Genomic DNA, 20,061 nt, shown 5'->3' with positions numbered 1-20,061 from the left:
ATATTAATATTTAATGTTGCTCTAAGGTAAGGGGCGAACTATAGAGTTTTTATTAGAGGGAGATTTTATCGCAACAATGATTTTAAAAAAATTAATAAAGAATAAGAAAAATCACACACAACAACATTTTTTCCTTTTCTAACTTCAAAACAGTTATATATCGAAACTCATATGATAAGTGAATAAATAGTATGGACGACTTATTTGACTGAATACTACTGCTATTGGGTTATTAAACGAATGGGATATCTAATCGATCATCGCAACGTTATCTCGATGACACAAAAATATTCTTTGTATTTTGTTGTGAGCTGTCGAGTCCTTCTTCTCCCTTGATACGTCATGGCTACTTCATAATTTATTCTTTTTCATAAATACACAAAGTAATAATTTATTCTATACATATGCTCCATTTCCAAAAGTATAGGAATACAATTTCTTGTTGATCCTTAATGTTGTCTATATAATATATTTAGGCCATTTTATTATTCCAACGAATAAATAGAAAATCATAACTACTCTTTTAACCAAATATTACTAATTAATATTATTATACAGTACCGAATAAAATATATATAGATTTTAGTAATATATAAAGTAAAACGTGTTACGTTCCTTACAAGTAAATACATATTTAAAAGTATATAAATTATAGTATTGATACATTTGGAGAAGTTATTATTATCTATATATCAGAACCTGTAGTAGTACCCGGCATTACCAGGGCTTACTAGGTATCGACGAACATATCAATTTTGCTTTAAGAACACAGGGAACAATTATGGGAGAGGATAATTTTGTACAAATGTATTGAAGACAATAATACATATTTATCTATGAGTGCAGAATCCAAAACTGCTTTTTATCTGGGATAAGATTAATTCAGGATAATATGTGATTATTGTTGAAAGTAAATTTTTACCCTTAAAACAATCCCCAAATTAAAAGTAGGATTAATAAAACTTATGTAAAAGTATTTTTTATAATAAAAAAATGTTTATTGATTCTGTATCTTGTTCTTCACTTAATATATTTCCATTTTTCGTGTGAAAATGATGAAATACAGTACTCTTCTTTAGAACCTTATCGCTTATTCATAATACATAGGAATGAAGAATGTCATAGACTATGACTCATAGCTTATACATATTATGGAAAAATATTCAATCTATAATTTAAAAAATATTCATCTCCAAGGGTTTTTGTTTCATTTTGTAGTGATTCCATTTTTTACTGAAATCTCTGAGGCGCTCAGGTCAAATCATATGTTAGATAACTCTAATTTGTAGACTATTATATAAATATGTGTGGAGAACTCATTTTTAAAAACGAGCTCATATGAAAATATGGAAAAGGAGAAAAGAGGGTGGATTGAAAAGTTCCCGAACTCAAAGTGAAAATGGCCGAACTCGTAAATAAAAGCTAATTGCATCCATGGTTAATAGAAATCATGACTATCATGTAATTTGGCTTGCTAGAATTTTCAATTTGATGTATCGTACTGACTGCTAGGCAAGACATTCAGGTTTTGACGTCATAGAGAATACCAGCGGTACTCTAACAGTAACCATCAAGCAGGATAATATATAGCTACTCTTTGTAACATTTACTCTCTATGACGTCACTATTCAAAATCGTGGTGGAAGTCAAGCCTCACTTGGAAAAGCGTTATAGTATAGCCTTGCATTTCTATTAATCTTGGTTGCATCGAAAGGACTCAAGAGAAAGAGCGGACCGACACAAAATCTACAATAACAACAAAAATATAAGAGAAAGAAATAAAGACTTCTTCATTAACAGCTATTGCACTGACATATATACATATAGTTGTTATTCTCCCATGATTCATAATTTAAAATCGTTATTTTAATGAATTAGTTGTTTTATCTAAGAATGTTTAAATAAAGTAGGAATTGCATTATGTACCAAACGCCACCGTTCTTCTGGAGTCTTTCAGCAGAAACATTGATTCTTTAAGGTGAGCCTAAAGCGAATAATTTATAAGCATGAATAATTAGAATATGGAGCCCAGTGACATTATCATAAAACAACCCATTAATTTAATTTTTACATCCCTCACATAGTAAAAAGTAGTCGATCATATTACTTGATAAACATTGAAGTTGATCTATTACTACACTACAAGTTACCATTATAAAAAATGTGTTGCAATTAATAAGTATTGGCTAATTATGGTAAATAATTAAATTAAGCTCACAAAGTAGTACATAAATTGCCTTCAAGACCATTTAAAATATACCCTAAGGCAACTGAAAATTTTTAACCCAATCAGCAAAGAGAAGAACTACGCTGTTCCTGGATTCCTTAAGTTGCATCTATTTATCATCTGTAGACAGTTACGTACCAAAGTTTCAGACATTTTGGACGCCCAGTTTTTATGTAACATTGGTTTGAGTGAGTTAAGGAGAGTGTTTTTTGAGAAAATGAACAAAATCGAGTATCGAGCTGTCATTAAATATTTGTTTTTGAAAGTATAATCTTGAAATAAATGCAAAGAATAACAAATATATAAAGGCTTGTTATGTTAAGATTTGACGTCTATAAGTCAATCCAACTAGGAATAATTGAGTCAAAAAAAAAAAGTCTCTCGTGAACAATTATTTTGCAGAGAAAAACGCCGTGTACTATTTCGAGGGATTACAAAGATGGGAACATTGCTGGGAGAAGTGTGCAGAGTTACCAAGGAGACTATGTTGAAATATAAAAATTGAGAAAAATTGTCTTGTATCTTTGTTTGGTCGGAAACTTTTTAGACCACCCTCGTGCATTTTTAAGATTTAAATATCTTTTTTTTAACTGAGTAAAAAGGATCATTCCTTTATACGAAAAATAAAAAGGGAAAAAGTATACAAGGTACTATGAGGAATATTTAATATCATCTAAACAAGTCTAACTCCTACACTACTCCTCCTAGACGACTGAGTGAGTAAAGAGATCGTCTAGTTAGTAACACACAACAAAAGGCATCATAAAATATTGATAAATTAACAAATAGATCATTCTCCAGTTGTAGATCTTGTGTATGTTATAGTCGGAGACGCTGGAATGATTCTTGGAACTCCAAATGCAGGTCCAAGTAAATTAATCAAGATATTGTTAGTTCTTGATCCAAAATCCAATTTATAGTAACGATCATGCCTCTCAATCACCTTTAACGTGCCCAATAAAGTTGGAGATGTACACTCTTTTATAGGTTTATTTTTAACAAAAATGAATTCGTTTTTTTTTAAATTGTTTGTTAATGGGTCCTTTATTAAAGTGTCTCGGAGGAACGTGTGCTATTTTCTCCATTATTTTAAAGAAACTTTCGACGTCGAGGTTGCCAGAATTAAAGGTGGACGCGTTAAAGAAAATAAAGGACATAGATCGATCCTATGCGGCCTGTGAGTAATTGAAAAGGTGAATATTTAGAACCCGAGTCTATTAGTACTGAGTTACTCAATCCCCATAAAACTACAGGTAGTGCATTGATCCAGTTTTATTTTTCTTCCATCATTCGTGCAACTAGCTTGGTCTTAAATTATCTGTAGAAACGTTCTATGAGTGCGTTGGACTCTGGATTGTACGAGGTTGTGTTCTTGCTTGCAATCCTAAATGTCCTGCAAACACCCATCCACAATGAACTTGTAAACTGCGTTCCTCGGTCAGATACAATGGTTTCTGGAACTCCAAACCTCGAAATCCAACCACTCAAAAAATTATATCTGGAATAGGTATTGCTTCTGGCCAAGTTTCTGACGTCTGCTGGCAAATTAGGCCAAGCATAAAAAAGTGAAACTCTCCTTAACGTTTCTTTGAATCCCGAATAATTGTCCTTGTGTACAGAATGCACGATTCTTTGACACAGTGCTGGAGATGACACAGCCACACGGAATGTGTCAGCATTGCCAAAACCAGCAAGTAGGATTTCTGCAATGTATTTAAAAGAAGGTTTAATTTTAACCTTAAGTAAATTAAGATACTGTTTCTTTTGATCCTCAATTATATCTTCAATGAAGGTTGGACCTATTGTGATGTTATTTATACTTCTAGAAGTAATGTCTGCAGTATGGTTTAATTTTCAAGAAACGTGTTCCATATCACAAGGGAATTCTGCTATGAATGCAAAAGTACGGAACTGTCTTGGTGTCCAAGAGGGATTGTGAATGTCAATTGCAGTGACTAAAGGTTTATGGTCCGTGAAAACTTTAAAAACTTTTCCATCCAAAGCCCATATAAATTATTTTATTCTTTCCTTAGCACTTAATAATTGCCTTTCAAACGTAAAATATTTATGTTTTGTCGTTGAAAGAGCCTGAAACCAAAAAGCTAGAGGTTGCTAGTATCCATTTAGCTTCTGCTCGAGAACAGTTCTCATCCCCGTATCAGATGCATCAGTCATCAGGGCTAAAGGCAATGAACTATCTCTGAATGCAAGTTGAGTACTTTAAGACAAACTATTGTTAATACTTTGAAGGGCGTGTTCATGTTCTGTGTTCCAATTAAACTTTACATTCTTCTTTAACAGGGGGTACAAATGAACTGTCCATTGAGACAATCTTTCGATGAACGGAGATTAATATTGTGCCATGCCCAAAAATCTATGTAGTTCATCTTTTGATTTTTGAGTTGATACTTTTTGGATTGCCTTTACCTTACATTCTAGAGGCCTAAAACCTTTCGATGAAATAGAATCTCCAAAGAAGTTTACCGATTTCATAAAAAACTCACATTTTTCAGGGGAGAGGATCATACCAGCAGGTTTAAGTCTTGATAAAATCACGTTCAACGTTTTCCAGTGCACATCCATCGACTCCGAAGCGCCAAGGATATCATGAAAGTACACAAAAACATTTGGAATTCCTCTTAAAATTGAATCGATGAGTCTCTGAAATGCCTGAGCTGCATTTTTAAGACCAAAAGGCATCTTCAAATATTCATATAAATCAAATGGCGAAATGATTGCAGTTTTATCTATAGAAGCGCTCTTCATAGGTAAATATTTGGTTATTCGCTCTGTGTAAATCCATTTGACTAAAAACAGTCATACTTTTTAGGTTAACCACCAAATCTCTTAGGAGACGCTCAACTTCATTTATAACTTCCCCAGGGGAAAATCCCGATGAATCGCAATGCATATCAGAAAAAAATTTAATTGTATCTAAAGGTGAGAGACCATATTTCTGTAAAATTGCCTTTTTTGCACAATCATATATGAGTCCTTCATTTTTAATAGGAATAAACCTAAAAACTTTACCAGGTAATGTTGAACCCATTAAACAATATTTGGTCTGATCTTCTTTGATTTTCTTCATCAAAAAATCCAGTTCAATTCCTCGAAACCAATTTTCCGGATCCATCGCCGAGAATTTTGGAGGACGTAGTTTTGCTACGGCAAGAGTTAAGTTGCTGACCTCTTCCGCTACGTACTTTGGTTCGATCTGAGGGAGACATTGTCCGCATGGTCTTGACCATCAGAATGAGATTTTTTAGGAGGCATGATATCATGTCGGGGTCACTAATGTTAAGATTTAAATATCTTTTTTTTTAAACTGAGTAAAAATTCCTTTATATCAAAATAAAAATGGATGAATTAGTGTGAACATATGGTTTGATTCAGGAGATGAATCAAAGATATTATCATTAACACCTAATTATTTTTCTTAATACTGATATTTTTTTACAACTATAAAATAGTTGAAGCTTATAGTGGAATATGCTATGTTTTCGATTGATTTGGTCAACTCCTTTTTTTCCCACGTCAGCTGTAGCAACATCAAAAAGTTTCCTTTGACATTGCACAGTATCATGACTCTATACAATTACTCCATCTGAATTAGGAATTGCCTTTGAAGTCCATTTGACCTAAGTATATTTCCTTCTCTAGGAACGACCGAGTATCGAACATTGACTTCAAGATAATAATTTCTCCTGAGCGCACAGTCCATTGAGAAACGTCGTTCCATCAACCTTTTTGTGTGCCACTGTTTTATTATTTTATCAAGGTTTTATAATTATAATTTCATTCTTGGAGAGAGAATATCTAAGTATTGAGGAATTACGTGTAAGTGTGGGCATAGAAAACGTATATTAACAATGAAGATTTCTTGGGTAGTTATCTTTTATATGAATAAAGCAAATCTATTTTATTAAACCAATGTGTTTCTGTTTGACGCCTAATGTCTCCGGCCAATCAAAATCAAAAAGAAATCATACATGATTACTTGTTGCAATTCGTATATTATAAACATATAAAAATTTTGCATAAGGATTGTTCCTTGTCTCAATTTATTCTTATTCTTAAACAAAACACGGATTACGTACATGAAGGAACTATAACACCTTGAGTATTTACACTAGACTAGACTTTATAATATAAAGTTCTTACAGAAATAAAACATGTGAATATAAAAGGGTTGAGCAGATCCCACAGTACTCCCCCAAGAATCTGCTTCGAGGTTAATTTAAATGAAATACTTATTGTGAGAATGCAAGCATATAAAAATAAAAATGGTAAAAGCATGAGTATTCGGAATTGAAATGATCAAATAAAAGTTAAAATACAAAATTTAAATGGTAAAAATGCACGCATATGAAATTAAAACTATAAACTTAATGATCTGAATTTAAACTGAGACGCAGAGACTACACTGTATGCATGTTTTTAAACGTCAGAAGAGTGTTTGTTATTCCAAACGCTGGCTTCGGTCGAACTACCGAAACAAAATCTGAACGATGTCCTAGATCCACTTTAAAGGTACGTTCGGATTTAGACAAAATCTTGAAAGGACCCTTGTACACCGTGGTTAAGGTCGGTTTAATTGGTTTGTTTTTAACAAACACATGAGTAGCTCGTTTCAGTGTGTCCAATGTTGACTCTATTCTATGAGGTGGATCTGGTATCGTTCGTGGAGGTGTATGCTTTATGTTTTGGAATTTCTCGAACAGATTTCGATCATTTGGAGTCATGGTAGATTCTACCAAAGACAGAAGAAGGCCCGGTGCATATCCCAAAAGATGGTGAATAGGAAAGAAATAATTCCCAGGAATTGAAGGCACAGACGCTCGAAGTCCAAGGAGGACGAAAGGTCGGGATTGTAACCAAGATTATCCTACTTGTTGCATTCTGGAAGATATAGCAGTTTTTAGTGTTCGATGAAATCTTTCTATAATCCCATTTGATTCTGGATTTTAAGAAGTAGTGAACAAGGTTTTTGCGCCGATGAGTTGTCCCAACCTTTTACATTGTATCCCCGTAAACTGAGCCCCTCTGTCCGAGTGAATTGACTCGGGTATACCAAATCTTGAAACCCAACCAGAAAAGGTGTTGACTATGCTTTCGGCCGTTGTATCCCCCATAGGCAGGGCTTCAACCCATCTAGTTGACCTGTCGACAACGGTGAGAAGAAATATATAACCATTCGTTAGAGGAAGTGGTCCCACCACGTCAACATGGATCACACTGAAACTGCCAGGATTCTTATATAAGGGTGTTGCTCCTGAAGGTCTAGGATGAATTACGCTTTTATTCTTTTGACATACGGGGGAAGCCTTGACCCAAGTTTTGACCTCATTTCTCAAACTAGGCCAGGCGAAAGACTTTGATATCTCTTGCAGTATTTACTTAAATCCGGGATGTGACAGATCATGGGCAGTATGAAACACTTTTTTCCTTAGTTTTTCCGAAAAAATGATCCCTCTAAAATTATTGACTGATCCAAAACCCACTAAATTCTTCGTTCCGAAGCTCTTCGTCACGAAGTGTTTTTATTTAAAACCTAACATTCGAGGATCAGAAATGGTCTGGTCCGAGAGATGTCCTCCGAGAGTGGAAATGATTATACTCGAACCGGTCCCAGGAGTCAGGATAAGGTGTCTGCGACAACGTATGACTTTCCCGATTTATGTACTATACTGCAATGAAATTTTGAACTAAATGAAAACGCTCTGAATTTCTCTAACGCCCAAGAAGGATTCATAGATTCAAGAGCGGATGTCAAAGGTTTATGGTCCGAGAACACCGTGAACTGCACTCCCTCCAACGCCCACCGAAAGTGAGATAATGCCCTCCTGAGAGGAAGGAGTTCTCTATCAATATTTCTATATTTTTGTTGTGTCTAGGTGAGGGAAGCCTCTGAATGGCTTCGACTCTACTCTTCAACTGAGTAATACCTTCCACGCACACATAGTGTCCCAAAAAGTCTAACGAAGTCTTGACCAGTTCGCATTTTTCTTGAGAGAGGCGGAGCCAGGCCTCTTGGAGTCTTGACACGACTTTAAACAACATTTCCTTGTGTTCTTTTAGATACTTGGACGCGACCAGTAGATCATCCAGATACACGAATACTCCGTCGAAGTTCCGGAATATGGAGTCCATGAATCTTTGGAATGATTGGGTGGCATTTTTGTGGCCAAATGGCATTCGAGCGTATTCTAAAAGGCCTATTGGAGTTATCATTGGGGTTTTATGAATGTCCTCGGCCTCCACTGAAATCCGATGATATGCCTTGCACAAGGTCCAATTTTCAGAATATCTTAGAGCCTTCCAGGTCTTGGGAGAAGTCTCTCATATTAAGGAGAACGTACCTATCCAATTCCGTCATTCGATTAAGTTGTCGAAAGTCTCCACATAAACGATGGCTTCTGGAGGCCTTCTCTACTATATGAATCGCAGACGAAAACGAAGAAGAAGATGGGCGAATCACTCAAGATTTTCATAGTTCAGCAATTTTGTTTTTTAAAAACTCTAACTTAGGACCACCCAATCTCCTGGATTTAGCAAAATATGGCGTTCCAGACGATACTTTAGAGTTAGTTACTGAATGCCTAGTGGGGACACGAGCATCACCTCTTGAAAATAACAAAGAAAACGATGAGGAGAAGAATTCGTGATACTATTACAATTAATTTGCTCTGAACGTTTAAATAAACTTTTATTGTTCATGTCTATAAAAAAATTATGGGCTTTTATAAAATCTGCACCAAGTATAGGTTGTCCTTTGTCAACGATATAAAATTTACATTTGTATGTATTATCATTAAGTACGAAATTTATTGAAGCAGTTACTCTGGGGGTTATTCTTTGGCCCCCAAAAGCCACAAGAGAGGGGAGACTTGACTCTTCAATGATATAGGGAGCAAGATTAGTGGAGAGAATAGAAACTTGTGCCTCCGAATCAAGAAGGAAGCAGATTTTAAATACTTTATCTTCAATATATAACAAGTTATTTGTGTAATTGACTACCTCAGCTCTGAAGAGCTGAGGACTTCCTAGTTTTTTGAGAGGAGATTAAAAAAAAAAAGACATTGAGGCCCGGGACACGTTCTGGCTTCAATGCTATAGCTAATGTGTTACCTGCATACCTTTTTCTTCTTCCTTTCATCTCCATGCATTTTCTTTTTGAAAACTACTGACGTATCTTTTTCATAACTGCTAGTTGGAGTTGGGGTTGGATTGACTCCAACATTTAAACTAGACACAGAGTTCGCTGAGTCTTTTAAGCCATCGCAAATATCCGCCGAATCATCTTTACCCAATTTGGCTTGGGATCGAGCTATTTCCCTATGTGAAACAGGTACTGATCTTATAATGATCTCTTAAGTAAGGGTGTCTTTCAAATCTGGGACTAACGTCGGATGGTAAAGCCGGTTTAGAGAGGTCATAATTTTCTTAGGTGATATGGACTCATCTAAGAGTAGATCAAGGGCTTTTTTAACTCTCTCCTGGGTGAAAAACCACAAACCTTCAAAATATTTTCTTTTAGGGTATCGAACTTCCTTGATAAACACTCGCGTGACAAGTCTCTAATTATATAATTAGGCAGTACGGAGACAACAATGTTTAACTTATCTGACTCTTTTGAAACATCGTGAATTTGAAAAATTGACTCCACTCGTATGAACCATGTTTCAGGATCCTCCTGGTCGAACTGAGGAAGGCGCACGTCGACACATTTAGAGTGATCTGGGTTTTTGATGAGGGAATTATCGGATTGGGATTCGTTCGAGCGGGTATTCGGCATTGTATAGACGGGGTCACCAATGAAGGAACTTTATCGCCTTTAGTATTTAGACTAGAATGACGTATATATTATAAAGTTCTTACAGAGATGAAATATGTGAATATAAACGGGTGGTACAGATCCACATACATATAACGTCATTCATAATTTTAAATATTTCTCAAAAAAAAGTCATATAAGTGGGCCTCATAGGTTCGCTTTGCATCCGATGTTATTACTCTTTCACGGTGTTGCCTTAGTCAAGGAATACTAGAAAGGAAACAAAAATATCGTGCTCACACAATAAGGCTGACTCTCCCTTTTCCTGTAACTACAAAAAGGAGAAATGACTAGTATGATTCATGAATAATGATAAATTTATCCGACTCGTAACAATTTATCACAATCTTAAATTAATCAATTTCTTAACTTATCCTAAACTATATTTATGCTTTAACTTAATAATTTCATTTTATACCCAGACAAATTAAAACTTAATTTATATTACTTTCGACATTCATTTAGCATATATTTTTTTTACATAATAGTTTTTATTTTGTATGTAATAATAAAATATAATATTGGAAGTACAATCACCTGTTAGTTCGAATGCAGTTTGGGAATGCTTTTGTTGTTATATTGACGATGGGAAATATTTTATCTTCAGTAAGCAAAGCAGAATTCTTCACCACAACGTTGAAAAGTTTATCTATATTTTAGGAATATAGGTAGAAAAACAGTGACGAGATTTGCAAGTTGTTGATTGTTTTTCATAGGATATTGGATAAGATACCAGGTAAATACTCAATTACTATTACCTATTAAAAACTATAGTAATACCCTCAACTAAAAGAAAGTGATTCTAGAGTATGACTACACATAGTCTAAAGAAAACTGTAGACATGATAGAAATCTCTGATCATTGCTAAAAAAACTTGAACGTATCTCACTTCTACATAAGTTTCCAAGAAGTTCATTTCTAGTTGAAGGTATTATGATAACTGATGGTAGTTGAGTATTTACATATATCATAGTTACATATTTTTAGAGATGTGCAGACATAGTAAGTTTTTGGATAATGATTGTGATATATATCCGTCAATATAAATACTATTCCTTGCTGGTGTTGAAGATCCTCTAGAGAAAGTTATATAGCAGGGAGATTTCCCCATTATGTTTTCAATTTGCATATCATATTAATCTACTTTCAGGGATAAGATTTTAGAAATTATTCTTTCTTCTGCTTTGTATGGATCGACTTGAACAAGTTGAATTGTGTCAAATAAGGAAACTATTTACGTTTCAGTAGTATCCGTTAGACATTTGTTAAATAGACAATTTTTCACTAAAGTACAATACTAATTTATTTTTGTTGATATAGGCATCACGGAATTATAAGACGAGAAGAATTCCCTTTTTTGCACTAGCTAGAATCATTTTGTTATTTTAGAGGCAGATAGCTGAAATTGATTTATGTACCATACTAACTATTTTTTCAACAGGTTGTAAATCATAAAACCGTCTTATAAGTTTCATTTTCCTTTCCGTAGAATTTTACATTAGGGTATTAAAAATAATTGTGATATATATAAAATACTCTTCCTTGCTGTTTTTGGAAGATTCTGAAAAGAAAGTTTTATAGTTAGGAGATAATCATTAATGGTGTTAAATGCCCTACAATAAGACGATGAAGAATTCACTTATAGTTATTTTTTTCAATAACTAAAATTTTTTATTATTATTTTTTGAGGCAGATATCTTCAACTGATTCATGTATCATGTATCTAACTAGAACATACTCTATTTCCAGTAATAAGGTAAACCTCTAATTGATTAGTCCAAAGTTGTAATTACACAAAATATATATATATATTATTTCATGAATTCAACTCATACTCTTTATGACCTTAATGTTGACTAGATATTTCTCATTTGATAGCAGTATAAATCCTCAGTTATGTTAAAGCGGTTTCCTATATAAAACACTATTCTTTGATGTTAGTTGATGAAGAACCTAGTAAGAACGTTTTAGAGATGGGAGAAGTTTTGCGCTAATCAAGGTTTGATTTTTTTTAGAGCAAGTCTGTAATTATTTATCATAATTAATTTTTCTTATTGAAAATTTTTAAAGTCATAATATAGACTAAGGTTATTACTTTTTTTTTTTAAACTTGAAATTAAACATAAACATAGACATGCATACTATTTAGAAGTTAGTCATTCATGTGTATGTATAAGCTGCTCATTTTAAAGCAGACTGAAGCTTTGCTGTTTTTCTTTCCAAGTCTCTGTGGCTTACTGTGGCTCTCTTTCTACGTGGCACAGAAATGTTATTGTTTAGTTTAGCAGTCATGTTCTTGGCCATAGCATTGAACAACAACACTTGAGATATTTTGTTGAGGAGAATGGTCCACTTGTGATCTAGATCACATTTTGCATTTACCATCGCCTCAATAGCTCCTTCCGAACTATCAAGCATTCTTTCATTGAATGTAGCAACAAATGATGCCTGGGATTTGGGGCACTAGTCAAGTTGTTCTTTTCTTCTTCATTGTTGATAATGAAGTCAAACCGTGAATGGGCATAGAGACAGGTGAGGAAGAACATATCTCATGGAGTTGATAGTCCATCCCTGTTCATAATATCAATGAACCTTCCTAACTCAACTTTATCCTCATCTGAGTGCACGCCAAACCTGATGATTTTGTCTGGAGGAGTGTCTTTCAGAGAAAGGCATTTTTTGCATGATGTAAATTGGACCTTTTTGTTTAGAGAAAATGCAATATATCCAGCAACAAAGTACAATGCATTGATATCTCCTGTGGATGTGACTGTCTCCAATTCGCAAGGGAGTCAATCCGTGAGAATGATTTCAGCCTTTGTCATCAGCCAGGAGTTCTTTGACCTTGGAAAAGTCGAAATTGGAGAATTTCACCAGAGACAATACCCTTATTTTCTTTTCTGCCTCAAGAATTTGCCATACACTAATGAAATAATTGCTAGCACTTAACTGTATGTACCAACAACATCTTTTTTCAATAGGGTATGACAGAGCATTGGACGTATAACTTCTCGTAGAGGCCCGAACTGACATTGTGTCATATCAAAGCAACGGAAAGGAGCCTAGAAGAATATATAATACCTTTAGGCTGTTTGAAGAGATGAAACATTTGCCCAATTATGAAAGCGATCTTGGAAGATTGAATTTGGTCCATTTCTGCCGAGTTAGAAAAATTAAGGAGCTGTTCACAAATGTTGTCAAATGTATCTTTCTCTGTCTCACCGTCCGTGGAACCCAGAAAAGCGGCTCTTTCAACCGCCTGTGAATATATGTATATAATTTATAAGTATTATTGATTACTAAAATTACAATGGAAGAAACTGTAATATTATATGAAAGTGCATAATTTAGAATTTGAAGGGAATGCTCCTGAATTATGCTATAATTTCGTTGTCCAGACATTTGACAAGCATTGGACAGTGCTTCTAAAAATTATTGCATGGGAATTTAGCAAAAAACGAGCCGTCTCAGATAATCAGAAGCCATGTTCATAGTATTGGGGAGCATTGCTTACCTTCGTTGGGGTGATTATCTTTTATCACGGGATTGATCTAACATTGAGTAATAAAATCAGTACAGGCAAATTTGTGAATAATTTGTTAAAAATTTCTGTTTTTAGGCATATTTATGCGTAATTTTATATTCTCCTTGCTCGAACCCCCATCTGAAAAAAAGATACCAAATCCGTCTATTATAATTATGATAGAATCATTATGAATTTCTAAATATGAATTGAATTCCTGGAGGATAGGAGAGCGCAAGTCTCTTAAATTTGACCATCATATTACAAAGGGCAAGTTCGAAAGAACAGAGGCTACCAACAGATCTCCATCCTCAACTTCATAGTATTCGTCTTCCTCAATGAGTTCCTGATAGGAATCAGACACCTACAAAACATGAAGACGAAAATGTTCAACTAGGTCTCCGACAGTCGCTATTCAAGCCTTAAATCCTTGCAGGGAAAATGATATGAAGAGATTGAAGAAGCTTTTGAAGAATTTTTGTTGCATTTAAAACGAGTCTCATCATGATCAAAAAGCTCGTCCGCCCCCTTAAGACAAATTGCAGAGCCCATAAACTAAACCATTATCAGAAGACTCCGATAAATTAATCTTAACCTTTGACATAATTAATTTCTAACTAAAAAGTAGTATAATTAATTAAACTTTACTGTACAAATATTTATAAAAACTAGAATATAAAATAGATAAATATAAAATATGTGTTATCGTCCTCAGTATAAATATATGAATATCTTCATAAGAAAAGTGACATCTTGCGAAAAAATATGAAAAGTACTTACCTTACTATTTTCTCAGGCTAGCAGTTGCGTTTTGGTACTTGATTTAAAGCTTTAATGGTGCCTATTTCCAGTACATCCCCATAAAAATGTAAATTAAACATTGAATATTTTTTTTATAATATAAGCTGTGATATTCCACATCACTTTGTATTCTTAAGTTAGAAGAATCTAAATAATTGTGTCGTTTTTCATCATTTTTTAGCCCAAAATTGAAATATGTTGGGTTCAAAACAAGATACAGAAATTAATAAAAACACTTTTATAATCATAAAAAAACTTTGACATAAGTTTTATTACTACTTTTAACTTGCTGAGTGTTAAACTCTGAATGATAATAGTCCCGAATTACTATAATCCAAAATATTCCAGAATTCAGAAAACTGAGATCAATTTTTTGATTGCTTGATATAATATAATTATATATGTGGTTGCGATATATTATGTTTATAGTTGATGATATTGTAGAGAAAAACGCGTGCTAGGAGGAGGGGGGAAAGACATATGGTATCATTGTTTAAAATACTGATGTGATTATCATCTGCCTGCTTTATTATGATTTTTGAGGGTATAACGAATGTATTTATTAGCAAAATGTTTAATGAAGATATACTACATCTAATTGACTTCGACGTTTTTTATCCGTTACAGTAGATTTGAAAACGTCACACTCCATGAAATTGTAATTCATTATGAACCTTATTCTCAGAATAATAGCTAATGAAACGACAAAGTAGAGTATTTGAAATATATTTGAAGCTCAAAGTTTAAAAAAGAAGGCTTTAATTAAATATAATCTACATACTAAAAAATAAACCATTAAACATTTAAGTTAAATATACAAAATTAAACAATTAAAATTATATAACTATTAATAATAATAAATACAGAATATTGAAATAATAGATTGATCCAGATAGTTTTTTCTTGTTTTAACATCGGAATTCAGTTAAATATGTCATAACTTTAGGTTGCAATACACAAGCGAGACGTGGAGTTTAATCAAAAAGATAATCGCCCCTCTTCTTCATGTGGAAGTTGCTATATACAATTGTGCACAGGATAGATATATCTCTAGCGATGAGATCTAACTAATTATTAATAATAAAGTAAATGTCCAAATCATAAAATTAGACAATACATATATTAATAAAAAAATGTTAGAAATAAATTCATCGTAAAGATTTAGAGCAAAAGCTAATTATGTAGTAATGTCCGGCGATATTACTCCCTATTAAGAGCATCAAAAAAGATTTTCCCCCGTTATTTAGGTATGCTTATATAACAACATACTATTATTATTTATGTGAAGAAACTAGTCTCAGAAAAACTAGTTGCGAACCATCCAAAGCTACTACCCCCGTTGTTGTGACCATTTAAGCAGTTGTTTTTACTATTTAATGAGTTGTGTATCATAATTCTTGATATGTTTAGCTAAAATAGAATCATATTTTATGGTTAGATTTAAAAAAAATTGAATACTTACGGTGAGATAGTACAAAATTCAGAGTTCCATTTCGATATTAGTAAATATTTTATACTTTTTACTGATAACTTGATCGTCATTTGGTGTGGATGACTCAAAATATTTTTTTATGTATTTCTATAAATGACATCAGTACCAACATCCTCCATTAATTTAATGATGGTTCCTCGGGAAGGGATAGGTTTACCCGTGTATTTCTCCATAAATTTTTTGAACGTGAATGATTAGCAATGGATAAGGATATATTACATGTAATAAGCATCTTTGTGAGATCAGAGTTAAAGTTTGACTTGATTTTTTAGATGAATATCCATGCTTTTGATATGAGATGAGGATAATGAGTGGCGTGTAATTCTAGACAGAGAACTAAAGGCACATTTATATCGACAAATCCGACAAACCATCTGTTTCTCATCCGGTAAGTATTTTCCAAATTCCTGGGCCTCAATTTTCAGAAATCCAGACAGAAGGCGACGTTATTTTAGGCATTTAATTCAGTTCTCTATCGACTATCACCATCTAATAATATATTAATATTGAATAATAAAGGCGGGAATGATAACGTTCTTGATTGATAGAAGAAGATATATATTATTTAATCATTGATGCCATAAGTATTTCTTCTCTTCTCCTCGCACGCTTTTCTATTCTTACCAAAATTATCACCCTTAATTATGTTTAAGCTCTAGTTACGTCGAAACTAGATCAAAACAAACAGTTTTGAATAAAATAACAGTTTTGTTAACCACAATAGAAGCCAAGAGAGAGGTTATATTCAAGTTCTAGCTGAAGGGCAAATCTCAACCAGTCATCCTGAGGAACATGAAGAGGCTAGAGGTCAACCCCATGCTCATCAAGAGAACCATTGATAGTTCAAGGAGACTCAATCTATCAAAGAAAAACCCAGTCAAGACAAACCAAAGTCAAAAAGGACGCCTGGAGTGGTCAAGGTAAGGATTGCAAGAAATCTCAGGAGGAACCTCACCATGATGGCCAAGAATTTCAACAAGGGGGCAACAACAATAAGAGACCTTATCCGTGATAACCTTGGGATATGTCCCTACAAATCGAAGAGGCAACAATACCTGTCAAGCAAGGTCAAGACTAAAAGACTTGAGAGAAGCAATGCCATTCTTCAGAAGCTGAGGACTGGAACGGCTCCCAAAATTGTGTTCGGTCATAAGAAAATTTTCATTGTGGAATAGGCATTTAATCTGCAAAATGATCGGATTCTGGCCAAACAAGGTGGGCTTTGTGACCATGGAGTCAACAGAGTACAGAAGCCAAAGTCTGTGATGGTTTGAACGGCCGTGACTGAGGCAGGGAAGATCCCCTTGGTGTTTTTGCTAACTGGAGTAAAGATCAACACCAAGGAGTACATTGGCACCATCACAAAGGAAGGTCTTGTTCCCTGGGCCCAATAGCACTCCAGAATAAGCAATAGACCTTCCAACAGGATGGTGCCCCCTCCTACACATATAGAGAGACGCAGCCGTGGTATGAGGCCAATTTGAGCGGTTTCTGGGAGAAGACAGTCAGGCCCCCTCCAGCCCTGACCTAAACGTCATATATTACTACATGTGGTCCATTCTTGAGAGCAGAGCCTGTATGACCAGAAGCAAGAATTTGGACGACCTGAAGGGGAAACTGGTTGCTGCTTGGGACTCCATCCCCGTGGATATGATACGTGCCGCATTCAAGTCCTTTCCTGAGAGACTTTAGGCTGTAGTCAAGGCTAAAGGTTACCGTTTCGAATTAAAGTTATGCCACACGTTTTGGAACTTATCTATAATTATATCCAAATTATGTAGTTATTTATATCGTAGTACTTTAGTAAACATTTAACAGAACTTTCAGTCGACCCTGTATAAACTTGATAAGTTCCAAATATAATAACTGCTTCTTCTGTCGCCCCTACATACCAGTATTAAGCTGTTCTAAATTCCTATTTTACCTCATCAATTTCTCAACCTCCGGAGAGACACCAAAAAATTCTTACATCAAGGATTTAAAGATGAAGTCTTGAAGTTTGAAGCCTATAAGATGAGACTTCCTTCATAATAAACCCAGGGTCTCTTTCGAGAAATTCCCGCGGTTTCTTTGGCCCCAATAGAAAGGAAATAACTTTTGTGAATGACTTTTTTCTTAAGAAGATGAGAGCACCGTCTGCCTCATACTTATTTTTAGCAGTAAAAAAGAGCCCCGAAGGAAAGAAGACAAACCTTCTTCTTCAACTTGATTGCCTTAACTCCATTCAACCTCCTCAAGGACTTCCTGGTTAATGTTAGAATGAAACTCCTCTAAAACATGGAAATACCCGCTCCCTTGAAGGATAAGCTTTATAGCTATCAAAACAGACCATTATTGAAAGACTTCGATACATTCATCTAATCACTGGACATAATTTATCACTCCAGTAACTACTCTTTCTATATATTTATTAATACACGAATATAGTAGCTACAGTTTTTATTTTCTTGAAGTAATAACAAAACAATAACAAAATACTTAATTAAGGAGGATGCAGACTGATTAGGAAATCAACTCTAGAACCGATCCAACATTAACTGTGTGCCAATAACGCTTTCATACTCTTTGGGACTTCATATTTCTATTAATTTTCGATTTTAGTTGAATCATACATATTATATACTTTATTCCAAGAACTCATAATCTTTGTCTCTCTCATTTACATATCTCAAGTTCCTATGTATTCATTGACTCTTTCCTTTCCTTCTTTCCCCTTTCAAATGAGGACGTATCGTTGGTAACCAAGGCTGCACAAGTAATAAACATTGCAAATAGTACCATTAGTCATACTAAAGTCAGTCAATATGACAACCTCGAATGATAAGGTTGCTCTTGAAACGAATCCTTGTAAGACTTGCAGCCGCCCTTTTACAGTGGGGGAAAGACTTATTAAGCATGAAGAGGTTTGTGTCAAACAACGATCTCGAGAGCCCTTTGACATTTCTTTATCGAGGGTTAAAAACACAGATGCTGGTCAATTGGTTGAGGTTAGTATTTTTACGGACAGTGATTTTTATAATCCAATAATACCCAAGTAGTCAGGGAAGCTAAAGCTGGACCCTGCTAGGGTTATGGAAAAAAAATCCGTTTTGAACAAGAAACTCTTTAAGGATCCCATCCCACCAATAAAACCAAAATCAAAGGCCCCTGTTGATTCCAATAACTCAAAAGGAATCTCATATCAAGTCATTTTTGGAGCCAATGATAAACCATCAATAAGAAATCCTATTAAATTCTCCTCAACTTTACCGCCTCAAAAAATTCCTCTAAAGTATGTTGTTGTTTTTGTTGATTTGCATTGCATTTTTCTTCGTTTTTGATCTTAGAACTCTACCTCAAGGCTCGCCTCTAACCTATTGGAAATCTGTTGCCAAAGTATCTCCCCTTCAAAAGCGACCAAGTGCACTAAAAGAAAATATAGAGTCTCAAAATTCACCTGGGATTGTCGACGATTATTTTGCATCCTCTATTGATTCAAGACGATCTCATGCTTTTGATTATTTATTCGACTCTAAGAACTTAAATACAGAGAACATCATGCACGCATTTAATGATACTGAAAGTGTCGTTGTGGATAACGGAAGCTCCAATGTTAAAAAATATAAAAAACCATGTTGTTTGTTAATGTAGGTACACACCCTTGGCTATGTACCACTCACAAATATCCGTGATAATTGATAATAATTGATTACCAACACATAATAGTCAAAAAAGACTAATTATATTAACTAAGAAAATATAGGTTTTGTGATTATATTTTAAAAAATTATTCCGACTTTTTTTTTGTGGTTGATAAATAATTTTAATTCGCTAATTTATTTCGTGTAAAAAACGGTAATGATTAATTAACTAATGCATTAAGAATGTACATTGATATTTTATTCAATAAAATTATACTTTTTCTATACGATAAATGTCCATTCAATATATATATTTATCGACTAATTGAAACTCAATTATTATCATATGTGAGTCTCATTGTTATTTTTTGCAAATAACAAAAATGAAAGATAAAATCATGATACTGAAGACTTTATTAATGTCTACTACTATTTTTATTAATAATAATGATTTTCAATTGTGAAGTTTACCCTGTATTAATGTGAAAAGTTGGGATCTGCTTTTGACTTATAACCCAAGCATTAAGATTTCCACAATATTACTTGTATCAAGAACATATCGA

At 34.0% G+C, this 20,061-nt stretch overlaps 1 protein-coding gene across 1 annotated transcript; it reads left to right on the top strand.

Annotated features, from left to right (window-relative positions):
- The first annotated feature begins 18,560 nt into the window (after positions 1–18,560).
- On the top strand, positions 18,561–19,781 carry LOC121120238 (uncharacterized). Its single transcript, XM_040715086.2, has 3 exons — positions 18,561–18,865; positions 18,917–19,149; positions 19,205–19,781. The coding sequence occupies exons 1-3, from the start codon at positions 18,683–18,685 to the stop codon at positions 19,506–19,508; spliced, it is 720 nt and encodes a 239-aa protein (XP_040571020.1). The 5' UTR covers positions 18,561–18,682; the 3' UTR covers positions 19,509–19,781.
- Positions 19,782–20,061: the final 280 nt, after the last annotated feature.

The sequence above is a fragment of the Lepeophtheirus salmonis genome, chromosome 6 (assembly GCF_016086655.4).
Source record: "Lepeophtheirus salmonis chromosome 6, UVic_Lsal_1.4, whole genome shotgun sequence".
Taxonomy (NCBI): domain Eukaryota; kingdom Metazoa; phylum Arthropoda; class Copepoda; order Siphonostomatoida; family Caligidae; genus Lepeophtheirus; species Lepeophtheirus salmonis.
Note: the sequence above shows the minus strand (reverse complement) of the source record. Positions and strands in the feature narration are given on the sequence as shown.